This window comes from Hetaerina americana, unplaced genomic scaffold (assembly GCF_022747635.1).
Source record: "Hetaerina americana unplaced genomic scaffold, ioHetAmer1.1.p SCAF_11, whole genome shotgun sequence".
In the NCBI taxonomy this organism is placed as follows: Eukaryota; Metazoa; Arthropoda; class Insecta; order Odonata; family Calopterygidae; genus Hetaerina; species Hetaerina americana.
In genome coordinates, this window is record NW_027286181.1 from 18,229,417 (window position 1) to 18,256,280 (window position 26,864).

General features: G+C 35.8%; 1 protein-coding gene across 1 annotated transcript in view; it reads right to left on the bottom strand.

Moving 5' to 3' along the window:
• Ocrl (Oculocerebrorenal syndrome of Lowe) overlaps window positions 1–26,864 on the bottom strand; it is a 41,804-nt gene that overhangs the window by 14,439 nt on the left and 501 nt on the right. Inside the window, exons 3-10 of the mRNA XM_071599459.1 lie at window positions 26,619–26,799; window positions 25,126–25,260; window positions 24,852–25,036; window positions 19,767–19,909; window positions 19,431–19,601; window positions 12,892–13,054; window positions 8,992–9,170; window positions 7,035–7,256 (exon numbers count right to left, since the gene is read on the bottom strand). Of these exons, the coding sequence (XP_071455560.1) occupies window positions 7,035–7,256; window positions 8,992–9,170; window positions 12,892–13,054; window positions 19,431–19,601; window positions 19,767–19,909; window positions 24,852–25,036; window positions 25,126–25,260; window positions 26,619–26,799 (1,379 nt within the window). The remainder of the gene's footprint in view (window positions 1–7,034; window positions 7,257–8,991; window positions 9,171–12,891; window positions 13,055–19,430; window positions 19,602–19,766; window positions 19,910–24,851; window positions 25,037–25,125; window positions 25,261–26,618; window positions 26,800–26,864) is intronic.

Here is a 26,864-nt window from a genome sequence, read left to right on the forward strand (position 1 = left end):
TGAGATTTTCAAATGTCCTGTTTGTTTCCAGCAGAGGATGAATATCTCACTTTATTGCTATTGTAAAACTTTGATATTTAGCATGGTTTCGTAGAAACATGGTTGTTGAGGGGAGACGATAAGTGTGGATTGGAGGCTTTATAAATGTGGGTGTGGAGAAGGATGGAGAAGGTGAAATGAACAGAAAGGAAAGCAAATGAGAAACTGCTAGGAGCATTGAGGGAAGAGAGGGAATTATTGGGAGAAATCCCAAGGAGCTAGGAGAAAGATGGATGCAGCGCATTTTGATTGGCGGTGGGATGTTGAAGAATGTGATAAAGGGGAGAATGATAGGCAAATGAGGAAGGGGTAGGAAGATGATAGGGATGTTGGATGGGATGAAGGGAGGAAGTATGAGGAACTGAAGATGGGCTTATAGTATTCTTGTCCCCTTATCAATACGGCTGGATGTGAGGTTGTATTTTTGTTAGAAGAGGCAAGGAAATCTACCATTGTACAGTTTGTGTCCATCAAAACCTACATTAGCCGGTAGAATACTACTACTAGTAACTGTTCAAGGGAGAGCAAACAGAGATACAAAGGAGAGCAACAAATGCGTAGAAAAATATTGGAGACAGAAGGCAATTTGCATTGGGAGTTTGAGAGATCAAAAGTAGGCAAGAAAACTGATGAAAGTGCACATAACAGAGAAACTGAGAAGTTATGGCAAGGGAGGAGGAAATGGAGACAGGCTAAGGCTAGGCGCTAAGGCCTTAGCCCAGGGGTTGAGAATGGTATGGGTAAATTTGCCTAACACTCCCCCCGCTGAACTTGCACTGAACAGCATTAGCTGTTCATAACTTTTACTGAGGTGTATCAATGATTTTTTTTTCTTTCTTTTATTGAATAGTTCTTAAAAAAAATTCACTAGCCATTTTTTTCTGGACTGTCTACCCACCAAATGACGATTTATTTCAGGTGAAACAATCTTGTGGAAAATACATTAAGACTTGGGAAATTATTTTCATATCTCCATGGAAATTTGCACAGACCTATATTTCTATATTTCGAGTTATTTTGCAAATATATACGACCATCTAATAACTTTTTTTAAACAGTAATAGCAAAAGAATCAAAAGTCAATACATTCATAAAGAAATATTTGGTTCAATTTTCATTAATTGTTATTTCCTATCTATTTTAGTGGTGTACTACACGTTTTCATTTGTTTGAAAATTTCAATAAGAATCATTAAATAGCTCCTGAAATATTGTCATCCATACAAATGCATCAGCCTGAAAGAAAGATATTACTAGCACTAGTATGATTCTCATATTTTAGATCTCAATGGAAAAAATTCTTCCTCTTTTTCATTACTATACTGACATTTTGGGGAAATATGAATATATTATTCCCACAGAAAATTATACCTCTTGGGAAAAAGTCGAGAAGTTATTTGTATACAATTATTTATTATAATCATATTCTCTGGTCCAGAAGACACAATTTGTTTACTCCAAAACGTGCTTTAAAACCAGCCTATATGTTATGGGCCAAGGCTATATGGGTAAGACATCATCCTAGAAGTTGAAAGCTGATTTTTGAGTAGTAGTAGTAGTATTTAGGGGAGGCGACCAACAGCTGAGGTCATTTGCGCCATAGGGGATGGACAGGAAAGGATGAAGGGTGGAGAGAAACCTGGCGTCGGTATTAGCCTACTCTTTATGAAGGTGCCAAGGGGTCCGCAGCTTAACGTCCCATCCGACGGACGGCATACTCACTCAAAGTGCCCTCCACAAAGCACCTTAAGTAGGGATCGAGATACCTCTGAAAAATATTCAACACCGCCGGGATTTGAACCCGGGCCCTCTGGGTGGGAAGCCAGTACATTAGCCCCCACACTATCTCGATGCCCCCACACCATCTCGATCCCCCCACCGATTTTTGAATAGAAGAGAAAAACAGTTTCTATTGAGTGTTTTTTCCTCGATCAGGAATAGAAAATGGTTGTCTTTATCACAAATTTTGATAATATGTTTTGAGCCAGTAGTAAGCAATAGAACTATTATATTTCATTGACATGTCTTCTAAAAAATTCCAAAATAAATTGTACATGCATACAATTTAGCACGTTTAGTTTCATCTCACCTGTGATGCTACTGCTTACATACGTTGGGCTAACGGGGATGCCTCCCTTCGGTTCACACATTGTATCTCTCATCAGAAACTCAAGAGTCTACCGGCACTCAACCATTATATGAAAGTGTCATTCAATGCATAATATGTTTCTTACTGTTTGGTATAAATAAATCTGTTGCATAAAAAGTTAAAATTAGAATAATTGCATGGGATCAAAAGAGAGAAGATTGTCATACAGCATTCCATTTAAAACTTGAAGTAGTGATTTATGCTTCAGAACACAAAAAAAGAGAAGCTGATGAGTTTCCAAAGAAACTGCGGGAGATGCCGCAACAGTGACTTTTAACAGAGTCATCCGCTAATGTGCATTTCAATGCAACAATTTCAGAGTGTAAAAATCATTCACCTTGGCTGGGATTTGAACCCAGATCCCTCAACATCCGGTCGAGTGCTTTAGCCAGTTAAGCTATCGAGGCGTCCTATTAAACTCAGAAATTTTGGGGCTTTTAAAGGAACAAGATGTTGTGACGAAATACAGTGCATACAATGCCACAGGCATTCGTAGTCATGCACAAGCACCACTGTCCATGAGGTTAAAGCCAACTTTAAACACTTAGGCTGTTTATACCTTGACAAATTTTGTCACAACATCTTGTTCCTTTGAAAGCACTCTGAAATTGTTGCATTGAAGCTGATGAGTATTTTGGCCCACCTCGGACTGGGAAGGTGATATGTGAATGGAGGAAGCAGAAAATTGATTTAGTGAATGCAGATAGGATTAAAAAATTTCATGCTCATGTGCTCCTAAATGGACAAAGTTTGAGGAAAACATCAATAACTGGATAAAACACAGGAAGAACAGAATTACCGTTTCAACAAAAATAATTTTAATTGAAGTAAGAAAATTTACAATAGGTTTTTCCATTGCTTTTCCTCTGGGGCAATGTTGCGCAGTGTTCACACAGTATGCAATAGTGTGCAGGATTCTTGAAGAGAAACGGTCTCTGCATTCATATGAGAATTACAATAGGGCAAAAACTGCCACTTGAATATGAAAGAAAGGTTATAGAATTCCACAGTGAAAATAACTGCATAAATGATTTTAGCACTATGTGATGATGTGTTTCTGGGATTCTATAAAGAATTAAATGCTAATATAGTTTTTAATAAAAAATTATTAATCATTCCAAAATCTTATAAAAACTTTAAAATTAGCAACTATATAAACATTTACATAATTGATGATTTTTCATCTAACAATTCTATTTTCTTCTTATAAAGTGTTAACATTAAAATACTTATTAGTTTGAACCAAGAATTTTTCACAAATTCTAACCCAAAAAACAATCAAACATTTCTCTGTTTTCTACCTTGTCTTCAAGGTCTGGGACATGAGTAAACTTGATAACTTTAAGAGACTTCATTGATATCATTCGCCAAATATTCCATGATATACACAGGTCAAGACAATTGTTTCATTTTTGTTTCTTAGCTTCTTCCCACGGTTCCATGATATTATTACTGTGTTTAAACAAGTGGAACTAACAACAAATATATATTCACATTAGAATTTTGACAAGCTGGTGTTTGGAAACTGCTGCCACATAGTGGCATCTTTTTGGACAGTGCCTGCTTACATAAGTGTAGATTTTCATAAGTTGAGGCTTATGTAATTCAGGGATTGCCTGCACCTTTATAAAGAGATAATAACCATACAATGGTCATGAATATGTTACAATAAACTTCCATGTAGTGAGGGTATTATGCTCCTTCTTTGAAATCAAAACTTGTTGAATGGCATCATATAAGAATTCAATAAATAGGAGAATAGAGAGTTTAGTTCTTTGATTCACAAGTTAGAGATTTAATTTCCACACATACCTTATCAGTATGTACAACTGGTCAACTTGTACACATTAATCGCTGAATTAACCATGCAGACTTTTCTTTTTTATTGAACATTCCCCTGGTCATAATTGTATTCACAGAAAAGTAGGTTTTGTTTCCTAAGTGATAGTATCTCATTACATTTGCTTGCTATTTATATTAAAATAAGAAAGAATGATTTGATTCTTGTTCAGTGGGGACATATTATGGCATCAAAAATTTAACTTGCATAAAAATGGTATGAAACAATATTCCATCCCTCTCGATAACACACCCACAAGCTCTAATGACTATCATCATCAGCTGTTTCCTCACTCAGTCCCAATGAAACTAAACACGGTTTGCATTTATTCCGTGAAATTTTGACTCAATGGTAAGAGGTAGTATCCAAGACACAAAAGGAGAGCCTTGAAAAACTATTGCTTTATCACAGACAATTAACAGGGCAGTTCATATAAGCAAACTAATTAAAAGACCATATGCTGTTTATAAGACTTATGAAATACAATGTTAGTGTTGAATAAACAGAAATTGAGAAGCAGTGAAGTGTAGCAGTGAAAAAATGTGACATAGATATGCAAGCTTCAGTTTCAAATGTAAGAGTGAATCTACTGATGAAAACAAATTATTAAACCACAAGTAGTTTATTGCAGTCGTATTTCAAAAAGTTTGAATTCATAACAAATATCATTTATTCCATCCACTACAGACAACAAGGGAAATAGCTATGAACCAATGTTCCGGTATATTAGCAATAAGGAACTTGTTTGCGCAGCAAGTATGCACGAGCCAGCCACTGACAGATCTGGTGAAATATTTTTTTTGGGTCTGCTCTTGGTAAATGGATGAAGAGTTAAAGTGATCTACAAACGCAACAAATATATGATTAGATTGTACACATTAACTGCATTGTAAAAATTGGCAATTTTAGATTATTAGCTTTGATTATAAGGTTCTTTACCTTATACTCTAGAAATTACATGAATGCCATGGTATGATGTGGCATGAAATGTGGAAGTTTGCTCCAGTCGCGGCACTCCAAGCCACGACTTACCGAGAGGAAGCACAGTGTGACATGGAATTGGGTAGAGTAAGGTTAAATCTTGCTGAAATTGTATCATATGAAAAATTATGTACTTTTCCACATAATTTATTTTAAGGTACAATTCATTTCACTGACTTATGGGATTATCAGGTACAATTTACATTTACATACAGCACTGGAATATATAGGCTTAGGACAGATTGGAGTAAGGTGGCTATGGTTGAGGGTAAGGAAGGGTGAGATGTTAAAGGTGGGGGGTCAGAGTTATTTGGGAAAGGGAAGAGGTGATTGCTTCATGGTATGGGGTATGGTGGATGAACATGGGAAGGGTGGGAATGATCAGGTATGTTGAGGGGTTGGTTTTTGTTATTATCCTTAATGTTAGTATCAAGGAAAGGAGTGGGGTTGTGGGTACAATCACTCATTACAAAGGATCGTGTTGGGGTCTGCCAAGTGTCTCCTTATCTTGATTTGCTCGAGAGTATCCATTTTTATTCGTTTTGGGAGGATGCACAGTATTTCATGAAAAAAATTGCCATTGTGGTAATACTTCATGAGGTGTTTGGCAAAGAAGGAGTTGAAATACTAATTTTTATGACACCTAGGGCGTTCTTTGGCTCACGCCTTGAAATTTCTCTGTCTGCCCAACATAAGAGATGTTGCAAGCATTGCCTTTCGGTTTATTATGTCTGATTTATGAAGTTTTTCCTGTTTGTCTTTGCCAATAGCTATGAATTTGAAGAGACTAAGAGAGGGTGGGGGAGGGGTAAAAGGCTACTTCAAAGAAGGTAGATAGGTGATTATGATGGTATTTTGCAATGTATCCATACTCAAAGTTTCCTAATCAGTTTTTCCATAGCTTTACACCTTTTCAATCATGTATGTAAAGCAATGAAAATCACGGAGAAATATATCTGTTAGTTATAGGATGTGAAAAAATACCAAAGATAATTATTTAACATTTATTAGCAAGCTAGAATATATTAAATCCAAAATATGACAGGAAAAAAGAAAGAAACCTAGAAAGAAAAAAGTTTATTGGTTTTCAAAACAAATAATAAACAAAAAGAACACTTAAGAATGTCACTTAATGCATCAAGCTAGAAATGCTTCCATTGTGAAAATTTCCTTAGAATAGATCACATTTTTGGAAGTTCGTAAATGAGGCGTCAATTTATTTCCATTTTGCTCATGAAAACATCTGTGCATGTTATAATAGTAGTATACTATAATCAGAAAATTACAGTAGTTACATTCTCAAGCAGTTAGAAAAGGATCTCTGTCATAGAATATGAATAGTTAGCCATGAACCTGTTAAGGCCCACACAGTCTTTGCACTACCATGGTAAATGCATTCAACAGTAGAGGCAGTCCCTGAGTTACAAAAAAGATGTTCTTGAGATCATCTTAAATTCAGATTGGTAAATAGCTTGGACTCCTGCTGAACAGCACATAAACAGTAGTATTATAAAAAACCTTATTGCAAAGGTACTACTTGGGCATTTATAATAGCTCAGTTGAGTGCATGTTACCTCCAGCCAATCAATGCCCAGCTTGTAGCCAGTGACATGGATTAGTTTTTCTAAACAGCCAAGAATTCATCTCGGAATGTCTGGCATCCTGAGGCCTAAATGAGCTATTTTATCACAAAATGACATCAATGATGATCATTACAAGGGTTTCCCCTAATTTAAATTATTATTATTATTTTGCACCAAACAAGCATGAATGCAGGATTATTTTTGGCGGATTTCTTTGTGGAAAAAATCTGAGTCTTATCTGAGTAACTTAAGGCATTTATTTGATAACATAATTATAAATTATCCTAATTGGGAAACCCTGGGAACCCATTCATGAGTATAAAGCACCTTATGATTCCATAGCTTGGGGACTGCCTGTAAACATTTCCACTTTAATCAAACTATGACTTCCTTACGATTAAATTTAACAGTAATAACTAATGAAACCAGCTTAAAATGGGTACCTTGAATCCCAGTCATCTGTGCCTGGGTCATATTTGTAGGTAGGTCTGAATGTTATGGGTCCTTCTTCATATCCAACAAAAACCTGCTTCTGAGCCCGCTGTTGATGGAACTGGTCATAAGTGAGTATTCTCAGGTAGTTCCCTTTGTCAATCAAGTCCTTCACAAATTTTGGATCCAGTTCTGTGATACGATAGTTCAGGTCCCCTAACCAATACACTTGACTGTAACGAAGCAAGGAGAATCATCAGGAGGTGAAACAATTTTAATACAGTTAATCTTCCACTCTGTGACTCTTTAGAATATCTGCTTTAAGATTCATACAGATCTCAATTCATATTTACAGTCATTTCCAATAAATTTTAGCTTCACTAAGAGGATGCCGAATATTTTGGCACGCAAGCACCTGGCGTGAAAACCGTGAAACATTAACATATTATTAATTTTTTACTGTTAGGAGCAATCTATGATTGCATTGGCACCAAAATGATAGATAACTTCTGGCTAAGTTCTAAATGTAATTATATACCTTCTAATGAGCGCCAATATTTCATCTTAAATCAACTAGACTACAATATGAAACTTACAAGTCATTTCTGATGATTTGTTTCCCAGCAATGATTCACAAATGAAATACATACTGATAAAAATAATGAAATAATTATCAAAGTCCTATCTATTAAAATATAATAATACAGTAAAATAATTAATGTTTTCTTCATGCAATATTCAAAGAATTATTCAATTCAATTCTTTACGTTGGCACTACATTTTTATTCCAATGTATTCCATAAACTCTACTCATTTCATCCTCAGCACAAGGAAGACACATAAAATACGGACAAAAACACTATAAGAGAATGAGACAGCAAAATGCTGCAAAATGATTCAATAATATGCTGAAATAAATAAGAGATGTGTGCAAAATACTATGGACCACAAATATTCAAGTCAGCAACTTTGGGAAAAAATTTTAAGTCCTTGTCAACCCCAATGATTATGAGTCAAATTTTACCAGTTCATTCATTAATAATCATTTGTAATAATATTTTCATTTCCCCAAGAACCTTGATACAATTTGTGCTGCATACATTATTGTACATCACATATGGCATGTCAAAGATAAATGTTTCTACGCTTGACAAATACACTACAATTAATCACAATCACATCATTAGCACACAATAAGTAAATTCTTAGGTTTTAAAAATTATAGAACAGAATAGTACACTTTCAGCAGAAGAAATGCTTCTCATTAATGTTTGAGGAGGAAGTTGCCCGGGGAAATCTGAAAAAGATGGGGGAGGTGATAAGAGGAACTGTTGAAAAATAGCAGTATATTGAAGGCCGCGATAGAAGGGAGAACGCTAGGTATGCAGGATAGAGAAGGGGAGAGAGAAAGGTTTTTAGACAGCACAAAGGCAGGCAAAAGTTATGAAGAAACAAAGAAAGAAATAGGAAGATCCCACAATACTTGGAAATAAATAAATGGCTGTTAGAGTCCATCAAAAATCTACCATTAAAATCGGTAGAATATCTTGATCGATTGATTGAAACATACAATTTTACCATTCTCCTCATGGCACTACACAGTTGCTTGAGAAGATAGTCAGCCATGCTTGACCTACTATGCAAGAAATTTAAGTTAGTTTCCCATGTCATACTGCTTTTTAAATAGCTAAAATATTACTATTAGGAACTTGTTTCTTTGAATTCCTACTAGTTTTTATCAGAATACGATACTCTAAGATAAATTTTTTGGGAAAACATGACAAATTTAATCACCATTACAAACAGTAGGATAAAATGACAGGAACACCCACTGCCATCAAAAATCAAGAATTTGATATACACGAAAATTGGATAAATTGGCTCAGTAAAACACTTGCATGGCCATCCTATTAGATCGAAACATACAAAAAACTAAAGAGTATAGTTTGCCACAAACATGTTACTTACTCATGGTCTTTGATGCCCTTGGGAGGCAGAGATTGGCTGAAACTCAGACGAGAGCAAATATCATGGTAATCTTGATTTCTCCTCTCATATTCTTCGACATGAGCAGCTAAATGTGAGTTAACAAAACAAAATGACGTGCTGTGCAGTTTGAAACGAATTGCTACCCCTCCTTTATTGCCCTGGTGAATGAGAAAATAAGGAAGGTGAAGGGAAAATGCAAGAGAATACATAATCCATACGTACAAAAAGTTTCCAATGAAAATGTGTCATTAAATTCATAAAATTCACCGTAGAAATCACTGTAACAAACAAACAATGCTTAACTTTAAAAAAAATAAATAAAAGCATTTCACCCAATTACTTATCTCTAAGCCCTGATAGAATATCTCAAGAAACAGGGAAGACTCCCTGAGCCGATAGCAAAGCATATCAGGCAGTAATTTTTTAATGGAAATGGAGTGAATCAAATATAAAATTACACTCTTGAATTGCAATGATATAATGCCCTATTACTAGATACATGTGGGTATTCATGAAAGAGGCTACACTTCAGATTTTTTGCCAAAAAACAAGAATTTTGATTAGGACGTCAAAAACAGGCTACAGATTTTTCCAAAAAGAAAAGAATTTGCTGGCTCAGTTGTTATTACTTGAACATGCTATCCACAAGCAATGTCTTTTAGGCCATGAGACCATACATTTAATGCATAACAATAAAATGCAAGCCTATCTTCCTGAAAATTAGACCATATTTCAGAGGAGCTCTCAAAATTAAAAATGGAATTTTAAAATACCACAGTCAACTCTTGATTTTATCCACTGTATGCATTAATTACACAGGAAATCATAACTTTTCAACCAAACTGTCAGAATCTGGTTTTCAAATACGATTTCTTCCCTAATGAAGCACCAATATGAATTCAACAATATGGTTTTCTGTACATGTGACCACAAAGGTACTTATCATAACATTTATACATGAGATGATAAGTGAATATATTTGCTTAAGTAAAAAACCACAGTTAATAACCTGAATATTAGTTTCATAGACAAGGGTAGAGCTTGCCTAATACTAAGCTAAACGGCAAGTAAAATTTCACATTTACGGGTAATAAGAAGGGTAAGTTCCTTTCCCAGTGCAACATATGGTTTCCTGGAAATTCAGGAACCTACAGCCCAGGTGAAGCTGAGGGTGCCTAGGAGAATGCGAGGGAATCGAACCCAGCCCCTTAGGTCAGTAGTACAATGTCCTGTCCCCTGGACTATCACATTTATTTGCTACAACATAGTTTTTAAACTAAAATTCTTGTTAATGCAGCAACTTTCCATTTGACAGAAGGGTATTGTGGTGCCAATACATTATTTTTTCCAGATATTGATATCAGTCCAAGTACTCTCTATTCACACTCTTGAAAGCTTTGTTTATCCACTAGATTTTCAAGGGCTAAAGGCATTACCATGGATATCTTTTGAGCACTGTCACTATGGTTAACGACAATGAATTTACTCCTTTAAAAAAGTTTTCAGATTGTGGATCTTATGACAAGCTCTAGCAATTTGTGATTGTGCATAGAAGCACATTATCGTTGAATTCCATAGCATGAAATTTAATTAAAAAAGATGGAATTCCTCTAACCCATCAAGTTAACAATACTAACGATAATTTACAAGATTTATGAAGAGCCATGGTTCCTAGTCATCAGCCGAATGGAAAGTTAACTTCTTGGGATTAATGAAGTCCAATACAACTCAGCCATATTGCCAATAGTGTCGTATTTGTATAGATATGTTTTTGTCATACACACAAAAACCTACCTAAAACCAAATGGTAGTAAATGCATTGGCAATGAATAGGTGAGTGATTGATTCCTCAATTCAAGAATGATAACCAAGGAATGTGGATTTCACAATGTCAACGACATGAAAGATGACCCAATAATACGTTTGTTTTACAGAGAAAAATCAAAACTATTAGTTAAATAAAAATCCCTAATTTTTATGTTGGGGTAACAACAGTTTTATTTTGATTTCAAGTAAAACAAATTGGATGTGGCAAAAAAACTTTGAGAAGTGAGTCAAAGTACTCGCAACAATTTAGGCCTAAACTGAAATCAAAATGGTCACTCATTAAAATTTAAAAAAATGTTACAATAGTGGTGGAAAATAGGAGAACAAAACCCATTTTCAAGTGTTGTTAGAACCATTTAATAAGAGAAACACATCCTAAAATCAAACAACAGTAATTGCAACCTCAAATGTAATGGCTAAACAAAGTGTTCCAAGGGATATGAAGAACATTTAAATTCTGATGCAGTAAACTCGACTAATGCATAGCCCAAAACTTGGTATATCCAAAAGATAATACTTAAAATTCAAATTATAAAGTCCTTATGAAACATCTCACAGTAATAATGCTGTTTGATGCATTATTCATTCAGTACCACATACACACATAACTGGATGTAACATCGATACACTGCTACACTCCAGAGACAAAGGAACAGTCAAAACAGACAGATTTCTTAAGGTAAGCCAGCCCCGAGAGAAGTGAGGATGGTGAAATTGACCAATAAGGTGATGGTCAAGGTTTATTGGGATGCATGTGGAATCATCGACAGCAATTACTTAGAAGAAGAACTAATGACAAATGGAGAGTATTATGCAACATTATTGCACCAAATGAGCGAAGAAATCAAGAAAAAGTCATTGTTTGGTAAATTTAAAAAATCCCTCCCATCAAGACAATGTACAGGTGCAGAACTGCAATGTTTCGATCGCGAAAATTATTGATTTATAGCTGGAATGAATACAACCACCACCAAATTCAATAAGTAATGAATATGTTGGCATCACTGAAACACTGGCATTATTCCCAATTAAAAAATAAATTATTATTACTAAGGTTTCTAGAAAGAACATGTGACACAATAACTGAAGAAAATTGAATTTCCTTTTTAGAAATAAATAAACAAGACATTGGAACTGACAAAACGTTTATATTCAATAAAATTAAACATTAAGTGATCCACAATGATTTAATAGCAAAGTAAGATGAGCCAATGGAAATAGCGGTTACCAAGGAAATTACATTCCGCATTTTAAATTGCGACAAATCACTTAGAGGAGATGGAGAATTTAAAAAAAAATTGATTAATTTATAACAAGGAATTGTATGTATGCTGAAATACACTCAACAATTAGGTGACAGGCACTTCAGGTAAACTATGGTATAAAAAAACCATAAACAGAGTAATCAACCCGAAGGTCGGTTTGGTAGGTGATGGTAGAGTTCACCCAGTACTAAGCCCTTTACGGCGTGTGAAATTCACACATCAGGGTATGGGAGCCAGTTCCTTTCCCTGTGCCAGTTATGGTTTCCCAGGAAGATCTGGTACCCAAAAAATCACATAGCTTAAGTGGAACTGCAGGTGCCCAGAGTGTCTTGCCTGGGAATTGAACCTGGGCCCCTCCGGTCAGCAGTCCAACGCTCTACCCCTTGGACTACCGCGACCCACATACTATGGTATAACCAATTATATTGAAAAAATCTTTTGATAGTTAAAATAATATTAAAAAAATAACTGATGTGCCTACAGCCAGACACGCTATCCAGTAAAGAATAAAGTTTCGATAAGATCTTTTTCCATGTTCCCTCTTTAGTTTTGAAAAATCCTGTTCACTTCTACAAGGGTTAGCAACCATAGGGACCCATTCGATTCCAAAATGAAATGGTAAAGGGATATATCAAATTAACACATGATTTATGATAAAATTCTTGTGTTTCCTTGTATGAACTGTTGTTGTCACTGTAATTCATTCTCCTTTACTTCTAAAAAAAAAAACTGAATCGTTTATCAAAGTAAAAAAATAGTAGAAAAATAAATGATCACCACAACCAACCATTTTCCCCATGATACCCGTGCCAACAGTCTCCACGGCAACACCTTGAACATAAGCCAGATGCTGCTCCTGAACAAACACAATCAGCATCATCCCAACCAATCGAACGAGTTTCACCTTACTGTACTTAGCCTTTGGATGAAGCCCATTGATTACAGCCTCCCTGTAAGAAAATACCCTGTTAGAAGCAAACGCACACAGACACATACATGCTAATGACAATATTTTAAAATGAGGGGAAATGTAAGTGTGAAGGATAAGGAACAAAAATTACTGATGGCTAATACAAATAAGCATGCCTACATACACCCATTAGGGCTAGTTACACCTTGTATTTAGAAGTGCAAAATTAAAGAGCAATGAAAATATTACTAGAGTGCAAAAAAATAATATTAAAACAAATCTGCCAAATCTCCTTTATTTCCAATTAAGATTAAAACCATCAACTGTAATTATGGATAATTATTTATGGTATGTTGTCCATCAGTATGGAAAGAAAACAAGATGAGTTTGGATGAAAGGGAAAATGTTTCAGACTCCTAACTGTCAATGAAGAAAATTTATTGGCACACAATAATGAATTGCTCCTAGTGTAGATTTGGTTGCCAGACAATGAAGGGTTAGACAGAAGGCAAATGTTCCTCTAACAGTTCAGTGCAACAGTTTGTTATCATCCTGAGTCACTTTTCAACATATATTATCCTGAATGATCCCCCTCAACATAAGACCATTACTGATGGATATCAGTCCATCACACTGTGTACGATACACTAAAGTCATAACCATTCGACTAGCATGCCATTCAAAACATTACATTTTTCTCTGTCCTTACAGGAAACATGATTTAGGAAGGTATCTGTTGGACAATATTATGGTTAGGCAATGATTTAAGAACAGCATTATTAATTCACAGTATACTGGGAGCGGATATGGACTCCGATTACAATTCAGTAACTATGAAGTGCAGCATCCGATTCACAAAGATAAAACAAGGAAAACGTTTAGGAAATGGAAAGCAGAAGCACTAATCAGATCAAAAAAGGACTCCTGGTACCTGATGAGGATGCCGAAGCATTGAAACCGGTAGTACGAATAAAAATTGTATGGAAGTTACAAAGTATTTTCATTTAAACGAACATGAACCTCCACAAAGTTGAGCCCGAGACCATAGAATTCAAAAAAGGACTATTCGCAGACAATACAGAAAATCATGAGGGAGAAAAAGAGAGCTGGGTACTAGAGAGGAAATGCAGGAAAACATCAAAGAAGGGATATCGAGGGCAGCAAATGGAATGATAGGAACTGTAAATAAAAAAAGGAAACCATTGATTATGGATAAGATGATTAGACAGATACAAGAGAGAAGACATGGAAAAATGTAAACATAGGAATAGAAGTAAATACAAAGAGTTAGATAATTAACTGATGCATGTTTAACAAAATAAGTGTGGTGGAAAACGCAAGGCTAAAATATGGAAAGTTTACAGAGGAGGGGCAAAATTGATGCGATGCAGAGGAAGTAAGAAGAAAAAATCTGTACTAGTAACCAGAAATAAGTTGGCAAAAATATTAAATGAACCAGAAAAGATCCAAGAGATGGAAGGAATGTATAGATGGACTGTATGGTAAAGAACTTAGGCCAGCAAGGTTAGGCATAGAAAGAGAATAGGACGTATATGAAGATAGCTTGGGTCCAAGCATGCTCGATGATGAGATAGAAGGTGCAAAGAGGGAGATGAAATCAAAAAGAGACATGTGGGTAGACAACATTCCTGCGGAACTACTTAAAAGGTTTAGGGAAAAGTCAGTGGAAGAGTCATTATGGACTAATCCTTTACATTTATGAGGAAGGAATTCGGCTGAAAGACTGGAGTAGTGTTAGTTCCTACTTCAAAAAAGAGAATGCCAACAATATGTGATGATTAAAGAACATAGGGATCGAGATGGTGAGGTGGCTATCATACTGGCTGCCCACCTAGAGGGTCAGGGTTCGAATCCCAACGTCATTAAATATTTTTCAGTGGTATCCCGATCCCTACTTGAGGTGAGGTGATCCCTTTGTGAAGGGCACTTTTTGTGAGTATGCCGTCCATCAGATGGGACGTTAAGCTGTGGACTCCTTGGAGCCTTTCATTAAGAGTAGGCGGGTGCCAACGCCGGGTCTCTCTCCACCCTTCATCCTTTCTTGCCCATCCCTAATGGTGCAAATGACCTTGGTCGCCTTCCCTAAATACTACTACTTAAAGAACAGTAAGTCTGACACTGCACACAACTAAAGTGGCTCTCAAGATCATCAACAAGAGAATGTTTAGCAAGTCAAACGATTACTAAGGTGATGATTGGTTTGGGTTCAGGAAGGGGAGACGAATCCAATGCAACAATTAGGTCACTAAAAACATAGAGTACAATCAGGATGTATTTGCCTGTTTTGTATATTTCAAAGAGGCATTTGATTGAGTTAACTTGTTGAATTAATAAATTTATTGCAGAGGAGGGATATGAGACTTATGCAAAACCTGTACATGTTTCAGACCGCTCAGGTATGAGTGGCAGATGGAGAATCTAGACGGGCACTATTAAGAAGAGAAGTGAGGTAGAGGTGTCCATTATACCCAGGGCTGTTCAATGTACATGTAGAGGAAATGGTTAAAGATGCATGGGAAGAAATAAAGATAGGAATAAAAGTCGGCATGGTATTCATAAAATAAGTTAGGTTCACTGATGACCAAGCTTTTATTTGTCAGTCATCAAAGGGGTTGCAAACTCTGCTGAGTTCATTGAAAAGTCAGTGCAATAGGTATGGGATTAAAATAAATGTAAATAAAACAAAGGTTATGTGGTTTTTGAGGAGAAGAACTAAGCTAAATGTTAAAAAAAGAAAGGCAAAAACTAGAGCAGGTGGGACTTCACCTATCTCAGATGTGTTTTGGACCAGAATGGTCAAAGTAGTAGTGACATAAGGAGAAGAATTGCGTTAGACAAAGAAGTTTTCATAATGACGTGGGAGATGACAACAGACTTTGAGTAAGGAAATGCAGAAAGGCTTTTCAAATCCTTGTCATTAAGCGTAGTTTTGTGCAGGGCAGAAAAGTGGTTATTGAAGCAGGATGGTAGGCATAGATTTGAACCGTTTGAAATGTGGGTATGGAGAGGGATACAAAAGGTGAGGTGGACTGAAAGGAAAACGAATGAGGAATGCTCCGTATGATGGGGAGAAGAGGGGATTGTTGAGAGAAATGAAAAGAGGCAGGAAAGATGGATGCAGAGAACTGCATGTGATGCACAGTGGGATGCTGAAGACTGATAGAGGGGAGTATGTTGGGCAGACTAGGAAAGGGCAGGAATAGGATGGGGATGTTACATGGAATGATAGGAGGAAGGAAGTATGCAGAATTGAAAAGGGACCTATTGTACTAAGGTTGAATGTCAGGTTGTGTTTGAGACACTGTCTCAGGTATTACTCGGAGGAAGTCTTTTTCAATAGGCATAAATGAGGGAAGAATAACTTGGCAGAATCCCCCCATGGATTATAGAAGGATGGTGATTAGGGACGAGGATTATTTTAGAATTTATTATTACACTAAGAGAAAAGACTGACTGGGTAAATAAAACCACATTGAAAGAAAATTAAATTGACAGGAAGGAATTTTGTTTGCTGGGAAATATTGGTGTATTATTAAAAAAATTGATAAATGGTTCTGAAAATGTTTCAAAGGAAAAATAATATCATCTGTTACAAGTTGAACAAGAATAAACTAGGGGAGAAATATATAAGGAAGATAGTGGGAATACATGTTAAAACCATGTAGTTGAGCCACTCTGTATGCATGAAGCAGGAGGTAAATAAAACAATTATTTTTCAACTTCTTTATCACTGGATAATTGACAAGGAAAAAATTTGCCCCACTACTTTAAAATATTGTTTTCAAATAAGGTATAAGGCAAGTTGTATAAAAAATAAGTTCTCATTATGACAACTCAGTTCACCAATAAATTTCGACATGATTTAACTTGTATTAGGTTCAAAGAGAACATCAGAGGATGAAAGAGAGATTAGAAAATTAATTACATAATTTCACGAATGAATGTTCATAGCGATGAGGAAAGGCAGAATGGAATAAATGAAAATTAGATAATTCTCGAATGGATAACCTAGAGTTTCCTAAATGCATAATCAGTATGACATGATTCCTAGCTACAAAATGTGAAGCGGTTAATGAGGTCATTATCCTCAGCAAGGGCGCATGGTTAATTGAGAAAATTCTGGTTTAGAACAAATTGAGTAGCTTCAGGTGCGATGAAGTGGAAGTCGAACATAATGAATAACTGATTATAGCACTTTTCCCCTTGATAAAATTTATTTACAACCAGGTTTTGATTTATTACATCAACATCATCAGGTAACAAAATGAAGCTGTGTGCAAAATGAAGGGCACACAACTTCATTTTGTTACCTGATGATGATGTAATACATCGAAACCCGGCCATTAATAAATTTTATCGAGTGGAAAACAATTCTACGATTAGTTATTCCTTCTGGTTTAGACATTAGTATGCATACGGATAATAAAATTAATACTCACTTTTTGGGATCAGGTTCAGGAAAACCATAAAAGATTGGTGAAGCCAAAGCCAGATATGCTCAAGGGGGGCAGAACATAAATGAAAGCATACAAACTGGCTGCATAAAAGTATGAGGAAAGATTTAGCAGGATCAATTTTTCCATAAAATTCTCAAAATAGGAGTAATATTGCCATTAAGCTGGAGATGGTTCACGGTGATTTCACTATTCAGACTAATGTTTCCCCTCATATGTATAGTGCTATAAAATAGCTGTACACATGGTGCTGTATTTTTAAATTGTATGAGATAAGGATTGGGAAACTTTTTGTACACAGTAATAAGATTATTTAAGAAACTTGTCTTCACTAGATTTTAAGTAAAGAAGGTTAGCAAGGCAAATGAGGGCCAACATTCATAATGAGCTTCCCATTCCAAACATTGCCAACAATTATTAGCAAACAGCAAAATAAAAATGTAACTTTTTAAGTGCAAACTGCAATTCAATGAAAAATTATGATAGAGTTATCAAGGTCAGGGCAATGACTATTTCTTTTTATGTAGTCAACATGGACTAGCTTGTAATGCAGGATATAAAATGTTGCGATATTTCAGAAAAGTAAGTTTCACACGAATCAACAGAGGAATGAGCTATTAGACTGTTTCTTTACAATAAGTCAGTATTCTATAGTCAGACAAAATGCCATAGCTAAAAAGTAGATCAAATGTTTTTGATCCAAAAATTTTCATTGGACTAGCTAAGTGAATACTACCCTCATTATACTAGAATATACCACAATTTAACTTGAGATCAAAATTACTAAATAAAAACTAGTTATAATGATATTCCAGAAAAACTTATGCGTAGTCCGCATGAATAGACATCCAATGACTGCCACACTTCCTATTACAAAATATTAATACTATGTAAATTTTCGTGATCTAAGGCAGAGCAGGCCTCTAATAAGGTGGATAAATTAATATTTTCATGTGAGTTTCACAAATGTAGACATCCTAATGGAGTAACAAAACACATACAAAATTATAACAGCTACAAAAACATTTTTATCTCACAAAGTGACATTGGAAAACTCAAGTACACGATGCAAAAAAAAGGAGCATTCATGGTATTAAAAAAGATTTTCTCTATTTTTACGAAGCCATGGTCTGCATCATGTCTATTGTTAGGCAGCTTGACCACAATTTGAAATCTGTTTAACTTTTGGAGCAACAAAAATGACAATTTATTTCTGTGAGCTAAGGTTTTAACCAATATCCACCCCTCACTGTATATCCTCTTTCCATTCTTGGTAGCTGACTCTATTCCTTACATACTCATGGAATGACTCTATGCAATCAGAACTGTATGGAACCAATATATGTAACTGTATAACATATTTTATGCATTTCATCTATACAAATCTCCTTTTTATGAGTAATCCATTGAAATTTCAAGGAAATCATATTTCCTTTATGCACAAGAGTAAATAATACCAGTGATATTTGTGCATGCCATCCATAGTGATATGTCATACTAATCTCTTAAAGTGCTTTCTTACTGTGATTTTTTTTAAATCTGCTGTACTTAATAATGCACCCTAATGGATTATCTTAGACTTTCCTGGAATACTGAACATTTTAGTGATACTCTACAGCTTCACATACAGGATGCCATTTTCATAAGCCATATTTATTTATACTAATGTACGATTTTCAACCCAACTAATATAGAAACAATACGGTTTCAAATAAATGCAAATACAAATGGATTGGATGTAACCTTATGATAGAGTTACACTCATTTTCGATGGCCATAAAAGATAATGCACTTGAATAAAAATATGATAAAGATCTTATTCGAAGAGAAAATTTTAATCTTTATTAATGATCGATTAATTCAGCACAACTTATTCACTCTATTTCAATATTAGGAAATATAAAATGCATCAGGAAATGACCGCATTAAATTTCAACTTACTGCCACTCTTCCTCACGAGGAGTGTCATTGAAAAGGAAAGCTTCTTTACTGAGGTCTAATTCTTGAAAACCAATGGCATATATGTCCGGTGGTTCAGGGTCATGTGCAAGCCAATCTGATAAATTCACCGAAGGAGGTTGCCCGTTTACATTCCAAGTTCCAACATAAACCCTAAATAAAGAAACATAGAATCATCATATTTCACATTATCAACAGGGGAGAGAACAAATCATCAAATATGAAAAAATCCTGATTATTTATAATTGACAAAACCAAGTGATTGTAAAAATGTGACATGAGTTTTATGGCATATGAAAATATATTCACCAACTTTACCTGAACACTTGAGTGTAAGTATAATCATCTTCTTTCATTGTCATCTGATGCCTGATGACAGTTTCTCGAGCTGCTATAGGGGTTGCTCCTTTGGCAATACTTTGACGTGGAACTGCTATGTCTGGGCTCTCCAAGTCATAAAGCTGTGGAGAAACAATTAACAGTAACAATAACTATTCCAGCACTTGAGGTGAGTTTTCGATGGACACCAAATCAACAACATTACATTTCTTTGTCTCTCCTAAGAACACAAAACCTGACATCTGACATTACAGTATGTCCCTCTTCAATTACAAATACTTCTTTCCTCCATTCTGTCCAAAATCCCTATCATATTCCTGCTACTTCCTCCTTTGCCTGAAATTCTCCCCTCTATCACAATCTTCAAAATGCCATTACCAATCCTATCGCACTGCATCCACATTTCCTGCCTCTATTAACTATCACCCATGTAATCCTTTCACTTCTTCCATCATGCCCAGCATTTCCTTGCTTGTTTTCCTTTTGGTCCATTTCAACTTTTCCATTCTACTTTTCAGACACATTTCAAAAGCATCCAATCTACGCCCATCATCTTGATTCAATATCAGTGTTAAAACCCACAATACAAAGGCATACTCCACATCAAAGTTTGAATGAGCCTTTTCTTAACATTCTCACTCAATGGCCCTGCATCAATTCCTTTCTTCTGAAAGCTTCTTTGCCTAATGCAATTCTTTTCCTTGTGTCTTTACTACTTAACCTTAACCCTTCTGAGATAGGTAAACTGCTCCACCTGTTCTAGTTTATGAACACTTTTTTAAATAGTTAACTTAGATTCCTTCATTATCAAAAACCGTATAACCTTTGTTTTGTTTACATTGATTCAGATCCCATACCATTACAAAGAGTTTCTAATGAGCTTGGCAAATGTTTTTAATTCTTTGGCTGACTGACCAAAGCTTAATCATTCAAAAAACCAATTGATTTTAAGAATTCCCATTTGACTTTTATTCCTATTTCAAGCAATGGCCATACCTCTTTTACTATTTCTTCCAGGAATATGTTGGGTGCTTATGATAAAACAACTTTATTATTTTTATTTATTTATTTTTTTGGAAATAGAACCACTTATAGCAGTAACTTGCCAATTTGAAGTGGATCATGTAATAACATACAAATTAGAACACGTACATACAAAAAAACAAATATTAACAAATTAACAACAGAAATGAAAAAGGTCTTCATATTCTCATCTAATTATTGAAAAATAGGACAGAGGGAGGTCAGTAAACATGTTAGAGGAAAGCCTAAAAGGAGCAATGGAATCAGGGAATGAGTTCAACAAACAGGAGAGATGTGGAAGGAAAGAGAGCGTTTAATTTGTGATAACCTGGGAGTGGGCATGTAGAGCCATGTGCGGGTGGCTCGTGGAGGAATTTTGAAGTTGATATGGGAGAGCAGTTCAGGGCAGTCAATAAGAGATTTAATAGTGCTCTAAATGAACTTTAAATCAGATTTAACCATTTGGTTGGGAAAGTTAGAGGTGGAAAGCGAAGATAAAATTACATCTTTGGATGCATTACAGAGATTGGTGGCCTGGTATTTTACTTAACATTGACCAGAAGGGTGAGTGAATAAGTCATGAGCGGAAGGACAATCGTACAAAAATATGAGTGCAATGCTCGTGGTTTACTTATTTCCATGAAGTGGTAGAGATGGCCTAACAGGGACATAGCTTTATTTCTGACTTCTGTTTGAATGTGCCCATTGAAATTAACTTTAGAATCTGTTCAAATTCCTAGATCCTTTACTGAGGACAAGCAATTGAGAAGGATGGAGTTAATAGTATATTGACAGTTAACAGTGTGTTTTCTTAATGAAATTGACATGAAGCTGCATTTACTCAGATTTACTTGAAGTTCCCACGTATTACACCATTCAGAAGTTTTGTTTAAGGCATCCAGTAGATCATGGTAGTTTGAAACTTTTAGAATTTGCTTAAATACGTTACAGTCATCAGCATAAAGAAGGGCATGGGCTTATTAGGGATCAATAAGGGAGGCAAGATGATCAATAAACAGATTGAACAAATAAGGCCCAAGGACACAACCCTGGGGAACTCCAGATGTTAGTTGACACAGTGAATGTGATACCAAATAGTATTACCTGTTGGGATCTGTTAGTAAGGAAGTTTGAGAGCAGATCAAGAAAAGTACTGTTGGCTGAGCTTACGGAGGAGAAGGCAGTGGTTGAGAGAGTCAAATGCTTTCAAGAAGTCAAGAAAGATTGCATCTAGTTGTACATTTTTTGCTATTGAGGTGACAGAATGGGACTGAAAAACTGCCAAGTTGGTCAGGCATGAACCAATGGGAAGGAAACCATGCTGATTGTTGGACAGAAAAGATGTAAAATAATAACAATGGTTTAGAATAATTCTCTTGGCAGCAGTAAAAAGAATGGGAAGAAAGGAGATAGGATGGTAGTTAGAGACATCATTCTTTGGATCAGATTGACGAATTGGAATAATGCTAGCTATTTTCCACTGGGTAGGGAAAGTACCAAGGGAAAAGCAGCAATTCAGTAGTAGACTTAAAGGCAAGGCAGGAAAGAATGCACAGTTAGGGACGAATATGTGACTAAGACCATTAGGGTCTGGAGAACGATGGATAGGGATTTTGAATAGGCATTCAAAAACCTCCAGATGATTGATCTGTATTTAGGAAAGGAAGCGATTAACATAAGGCATAAGGAAGTGAGCATAAGTAAGGGATAGTTCGTTGGAGGCATAAGACATACAAAAGAAATTAAGAGAGTTAGCTTATCTGATTTGACAGCATTTACATTTTTATGAGAAACTGTATCTGGAATTTGTGCACAGTTTCGGCAGCGATTAACTTGAGACCAGAATTTTTTTGGGTGGGAAGTAATAGATGAACATAGACCCTGTGTACACTCCCTGTAGTCATGCCGGATAAGTGATTAAGAGGAAAGGCATACTTCAGTCAAGGTGCATCGAGTATTATCATTGAGAAAAGCTTTGGACGGATACCATGTGCAATTTTGTTCCTAAGAATTTATATTGTGTCCAACCATAAACCAGGAGGGGAATTTTTTCGTCTTTGGCTTCACGATCATTATAAAGTCTTTTAAGATACTCTCAAAGATGGCATGAAGGAAATCCATGGCTTCTTCAGGAGACAAAGAAGAGAGCATACCCCCAGGGGATTTGAGGTCGAGGCAGCAATTAATGTCCTCCCAGCAAGGTCTTTGACCAGGCATGGAAGAATTGTTTTGGTGGGGTACGTGAAACCCCACAGTGCTTCCGGGAAATTGCATTCAGGGACTACTCATGGTCCGAGTCGAAGGCATTACTCCCAGGGGTGACTGCTTGGGGAGAAATGGATGCAAGGAGGAAATCCAGCGTTTTCAAATCTCTGGTTCCTTGGAGACTACGTATATTGGGATAGGTGAAGTGCATGGATGAAATGATTCATGAAAAATTCATCATGAGATTTTAGTGGGTAGCCAATAATAGGAGAATCCCAGCTTACGGACAAATTGAACGAACCGACAGGATATTAGGGCCAAGGTTAATAGCTCTCAGCACAGAGTCAGACACAGAGGAAAGGAAGGGTGGAGAGAAACCCAGGGTCAGCATTAGCCTACTCTTGTCAAAAGGCACCAAGGGGTCTACAGTTTAATGTCCCATCCAACAGATGAAATACTCACTCAAGTGCTCTCCACAAAGCACCTCAAGCAAGGATCGGAATACCGCTGAAAACTATTTGTCTCTAGGATTTGAACCCAAGCCCTCTCAATAGGAAGACTGTACCTTAGCTACCGCACCATCCCAATCCCCGATAAAAGGGTGAATAATAGGGAAGCGAGAGAGGAGTAGGTATAGGAGAGGAATGTCAGACAGAATGAAGGGGGGAAGAAAGTACGTGGAATTGAAGAAGGCATTATTGTAGTGTCAGATGTCAGGTTGTGTTTAGTTGGAAGAGAGAAAGGAATTTAATGTTGTTCATTAGGTGTCCATCCAAAACCTAATTTTAATGATAAAATAACAATAGTATTAATATTCTCAGTATTTGTATTGTCATTAGCATTTTTATTGGTAATATGATAGAGACGAGAAGGCAACAGAAGGTTTATGAAAAAAATGAACATGTTGGTTGGAATGAAGGGAGGAAGGACTTATTCGGAATTGACGAGAGGTTTATTTTAGTGTGGGATGTCAGGTTAGGTTTTGTTGAAAGATACAAAGAAATGTATTTTTGTACTGTTGTATAGCTTGCATCCATTTGAATTCTATCTTAAACAGAATAATACCAACAGTTGTAATAAAGCACAGAACAAAAGAGGTGTATTTATACACACTAACATCAACAAAAAGGGCAATGTCTTAGACCAGGACACTAATGTTCTTCAGAAAGGAGTTATACATAGACTAGGTCATTAAATTTGATAGAAGAGAAAACAGACCGATGATCTTGAGGAAGTGAGTTCAGTACAGAGGAAGGTGGAAGAAAACAACATTTGATCAGAAAGAGTTCATGAATAGGTATTTGAGTAATGAGTATGTGAATTAAAGACATAAAGGTACTCTGTAACTTATAAAAAAATAACTAGTTCAGAATAGCCAATGGCATTGTTATCAGTGCAACAAATGAATGTTAAATCAGATGTAAGAACGTGGATGGAGAGATTACAAATGATGAGTTAAGTTCAAATTGGCATCTGAGGCATGGTAAAAGAATTGAGTGGTCAGTTTTCAAGGACATATTTTCTCGCAGGTGGAAGACTTGAGATGAAAGAGGGCAATGCACAATACAAAGTTTATGGATTGTAGGACTGCATTCTATGCTCTGGAATAGTGGATCCAGAATTGGGAGGGTCTCGTTATGTTATTATGTAAGGGGAAGTAGGATTATGTCACGCACTGGACAATTTATAAATAAAATTTAAGATTAGACTAAACAGAAATCAGCCTATATTTTCAAAATGTACCATTTTTGAAACATTATTTTGGTACCTTATTAAAATATACCTAAAAGTGAGCAATCCTAATCAAAAATTAGGATAAATAATGATTAAACTTACCGTTTCCACGCCATAGACCTTAGTCAAGAAATCATCAGCATCCCCTGACTGGCCTGTTGGACTCTTATTCACAACCTCCACAGTTGAGCCATCCATGTTAAATGTACCACTGTTTCGGTTACTGGGAGGAATGTATTTATGCAACCATTTGAACTCTGGTGGAGGGCCACGTCTTTTCGTAGACACTAGAACGGCAAGTGAAGTGAGATATATTTTAAGTTCACAGAATATCGCTGTAAGAAAACAAATCTCATTAATTGTGAAAATTAATCACCTTCAATTGCTCGAAAGACTTCACTGACAAATTCTCCTGTTCGACTACCAGATGGCATTTCGAATAAAAGCTTCAATTTTCTTGATGATATATTGACAAAAACATCAGTTGCTACTTGCTGCTGTGCTCCAGTATCTTAATGAAAAATTGCAAATCAAATTATTGGTATACATTCTAGGCATAAATGGCAACAGTGCCATAGTTCAACATTCTCACACCAGCAGTTTAAGCAATATACATCATCATCACTGTCTAAAATAATATACATCTAATATGTTTTCATTGATAACTGGGAACTTCACCATTTTTCAAACAACATGGTGTCCTTCAAGGGAGAGTTTTTGGTCTCACATTACTGATCACTTTCAATAGCTACCTTACTAAATGTCTGCCCATACCCATAGTATGCTGATAAAACCTCATGATTTTGGAAATTAGGAAAGATAGCTGAATTCGTTCATTTGTACTAATAATTCCATTATAGACATGTTCAATTGGTGTTCTGGTAATTCTTTCTCAAAAAATAGGAAAAGAATTGCCTATAAAATTCTAACCAAAAACATCTCCTTCCTCAGGTCACTATTAAAGTAAAAGAGGGGCTTAAAAGGCACTCCTTGCACATTATAATATAGGCCTATGCTTAACTTGAAATCTGAAGAGATCAAATACCACAATGGGGGAAATATCTGGTGGTTTTTCATTCTGCACAAACTTGAATTTTGCCTCTATTGAAACTGTATTACCTACTTCGTCGAAATAAACTTGTAATTATCTCATGCAGTAACTAATATTCTTAGGGGTGGCAGTTACTTCATGAAAGCATTTACTTTGCAGACAAAGCAATCTAGTTCATTTTTACCCAGTAGACAGAACTCAAGCAAACCTTCATAACAATTTATTGGAATAGACTCCCCCTATCCTTCTGAAACAATATGCATTTTACCCTTTTTGCAAGGAAATATTCACACATATTTTCCGCCTATTCCGAAAGTCATCAATATGATACCTACAGGAAACTTGACATGCAAAAATTGGGAGTAACGATTGTCATTATACTAACCAGGAGTGAAGCACCCACAATGCAGCATACTTTATATTATTATAGCGAATTTCTTTCAGAAATAAAGTAAATGGTCATCCTCAACAACTTTTAAAATAAGCCCAAAACTCGATCTAATGCAGGAATGTTTTAAATAACGAATTGCTTCTCCAACAAGACACAAGCTTGAATTTACATCTTCTATACGCCTATCTTACGTACTCGAGATTCCGCTTCATCCCGTGTAATGAAGTATTCCGATAAACTTACGTACATGCTCATACTAATTATTATGTATATCTTTTCTAACGGTAATAACATTTTTTTGAAAATGTGGAAAATAAATTATATTAAAATAAATTAAAAATATCAACTGATAATGCAATCATTCACATGAAATTAATGAACATTTTTAAGGCAAACAAATTTTAACAGAAGTAACACTTTTACTCACCTAATTCACACCTAAAATCTGAATCAATTGGTATGACCCTTTCAAGGGTCAAATCAGAGAATAATTGTACAGGAAATCTTGAACTGATGAAAACAAAAAAGGCATGATTGCCCTGATGTTCGGCCAAGGCCAAAACACGGGCAGCACGAACGAATTCCTGCAGTAGACTTGCCTCATGTACCTTTTACGTTAAGGAATTCAAGTACCAAGAACCCTACCGAATTTGGTAATATACAAGCACTTGAT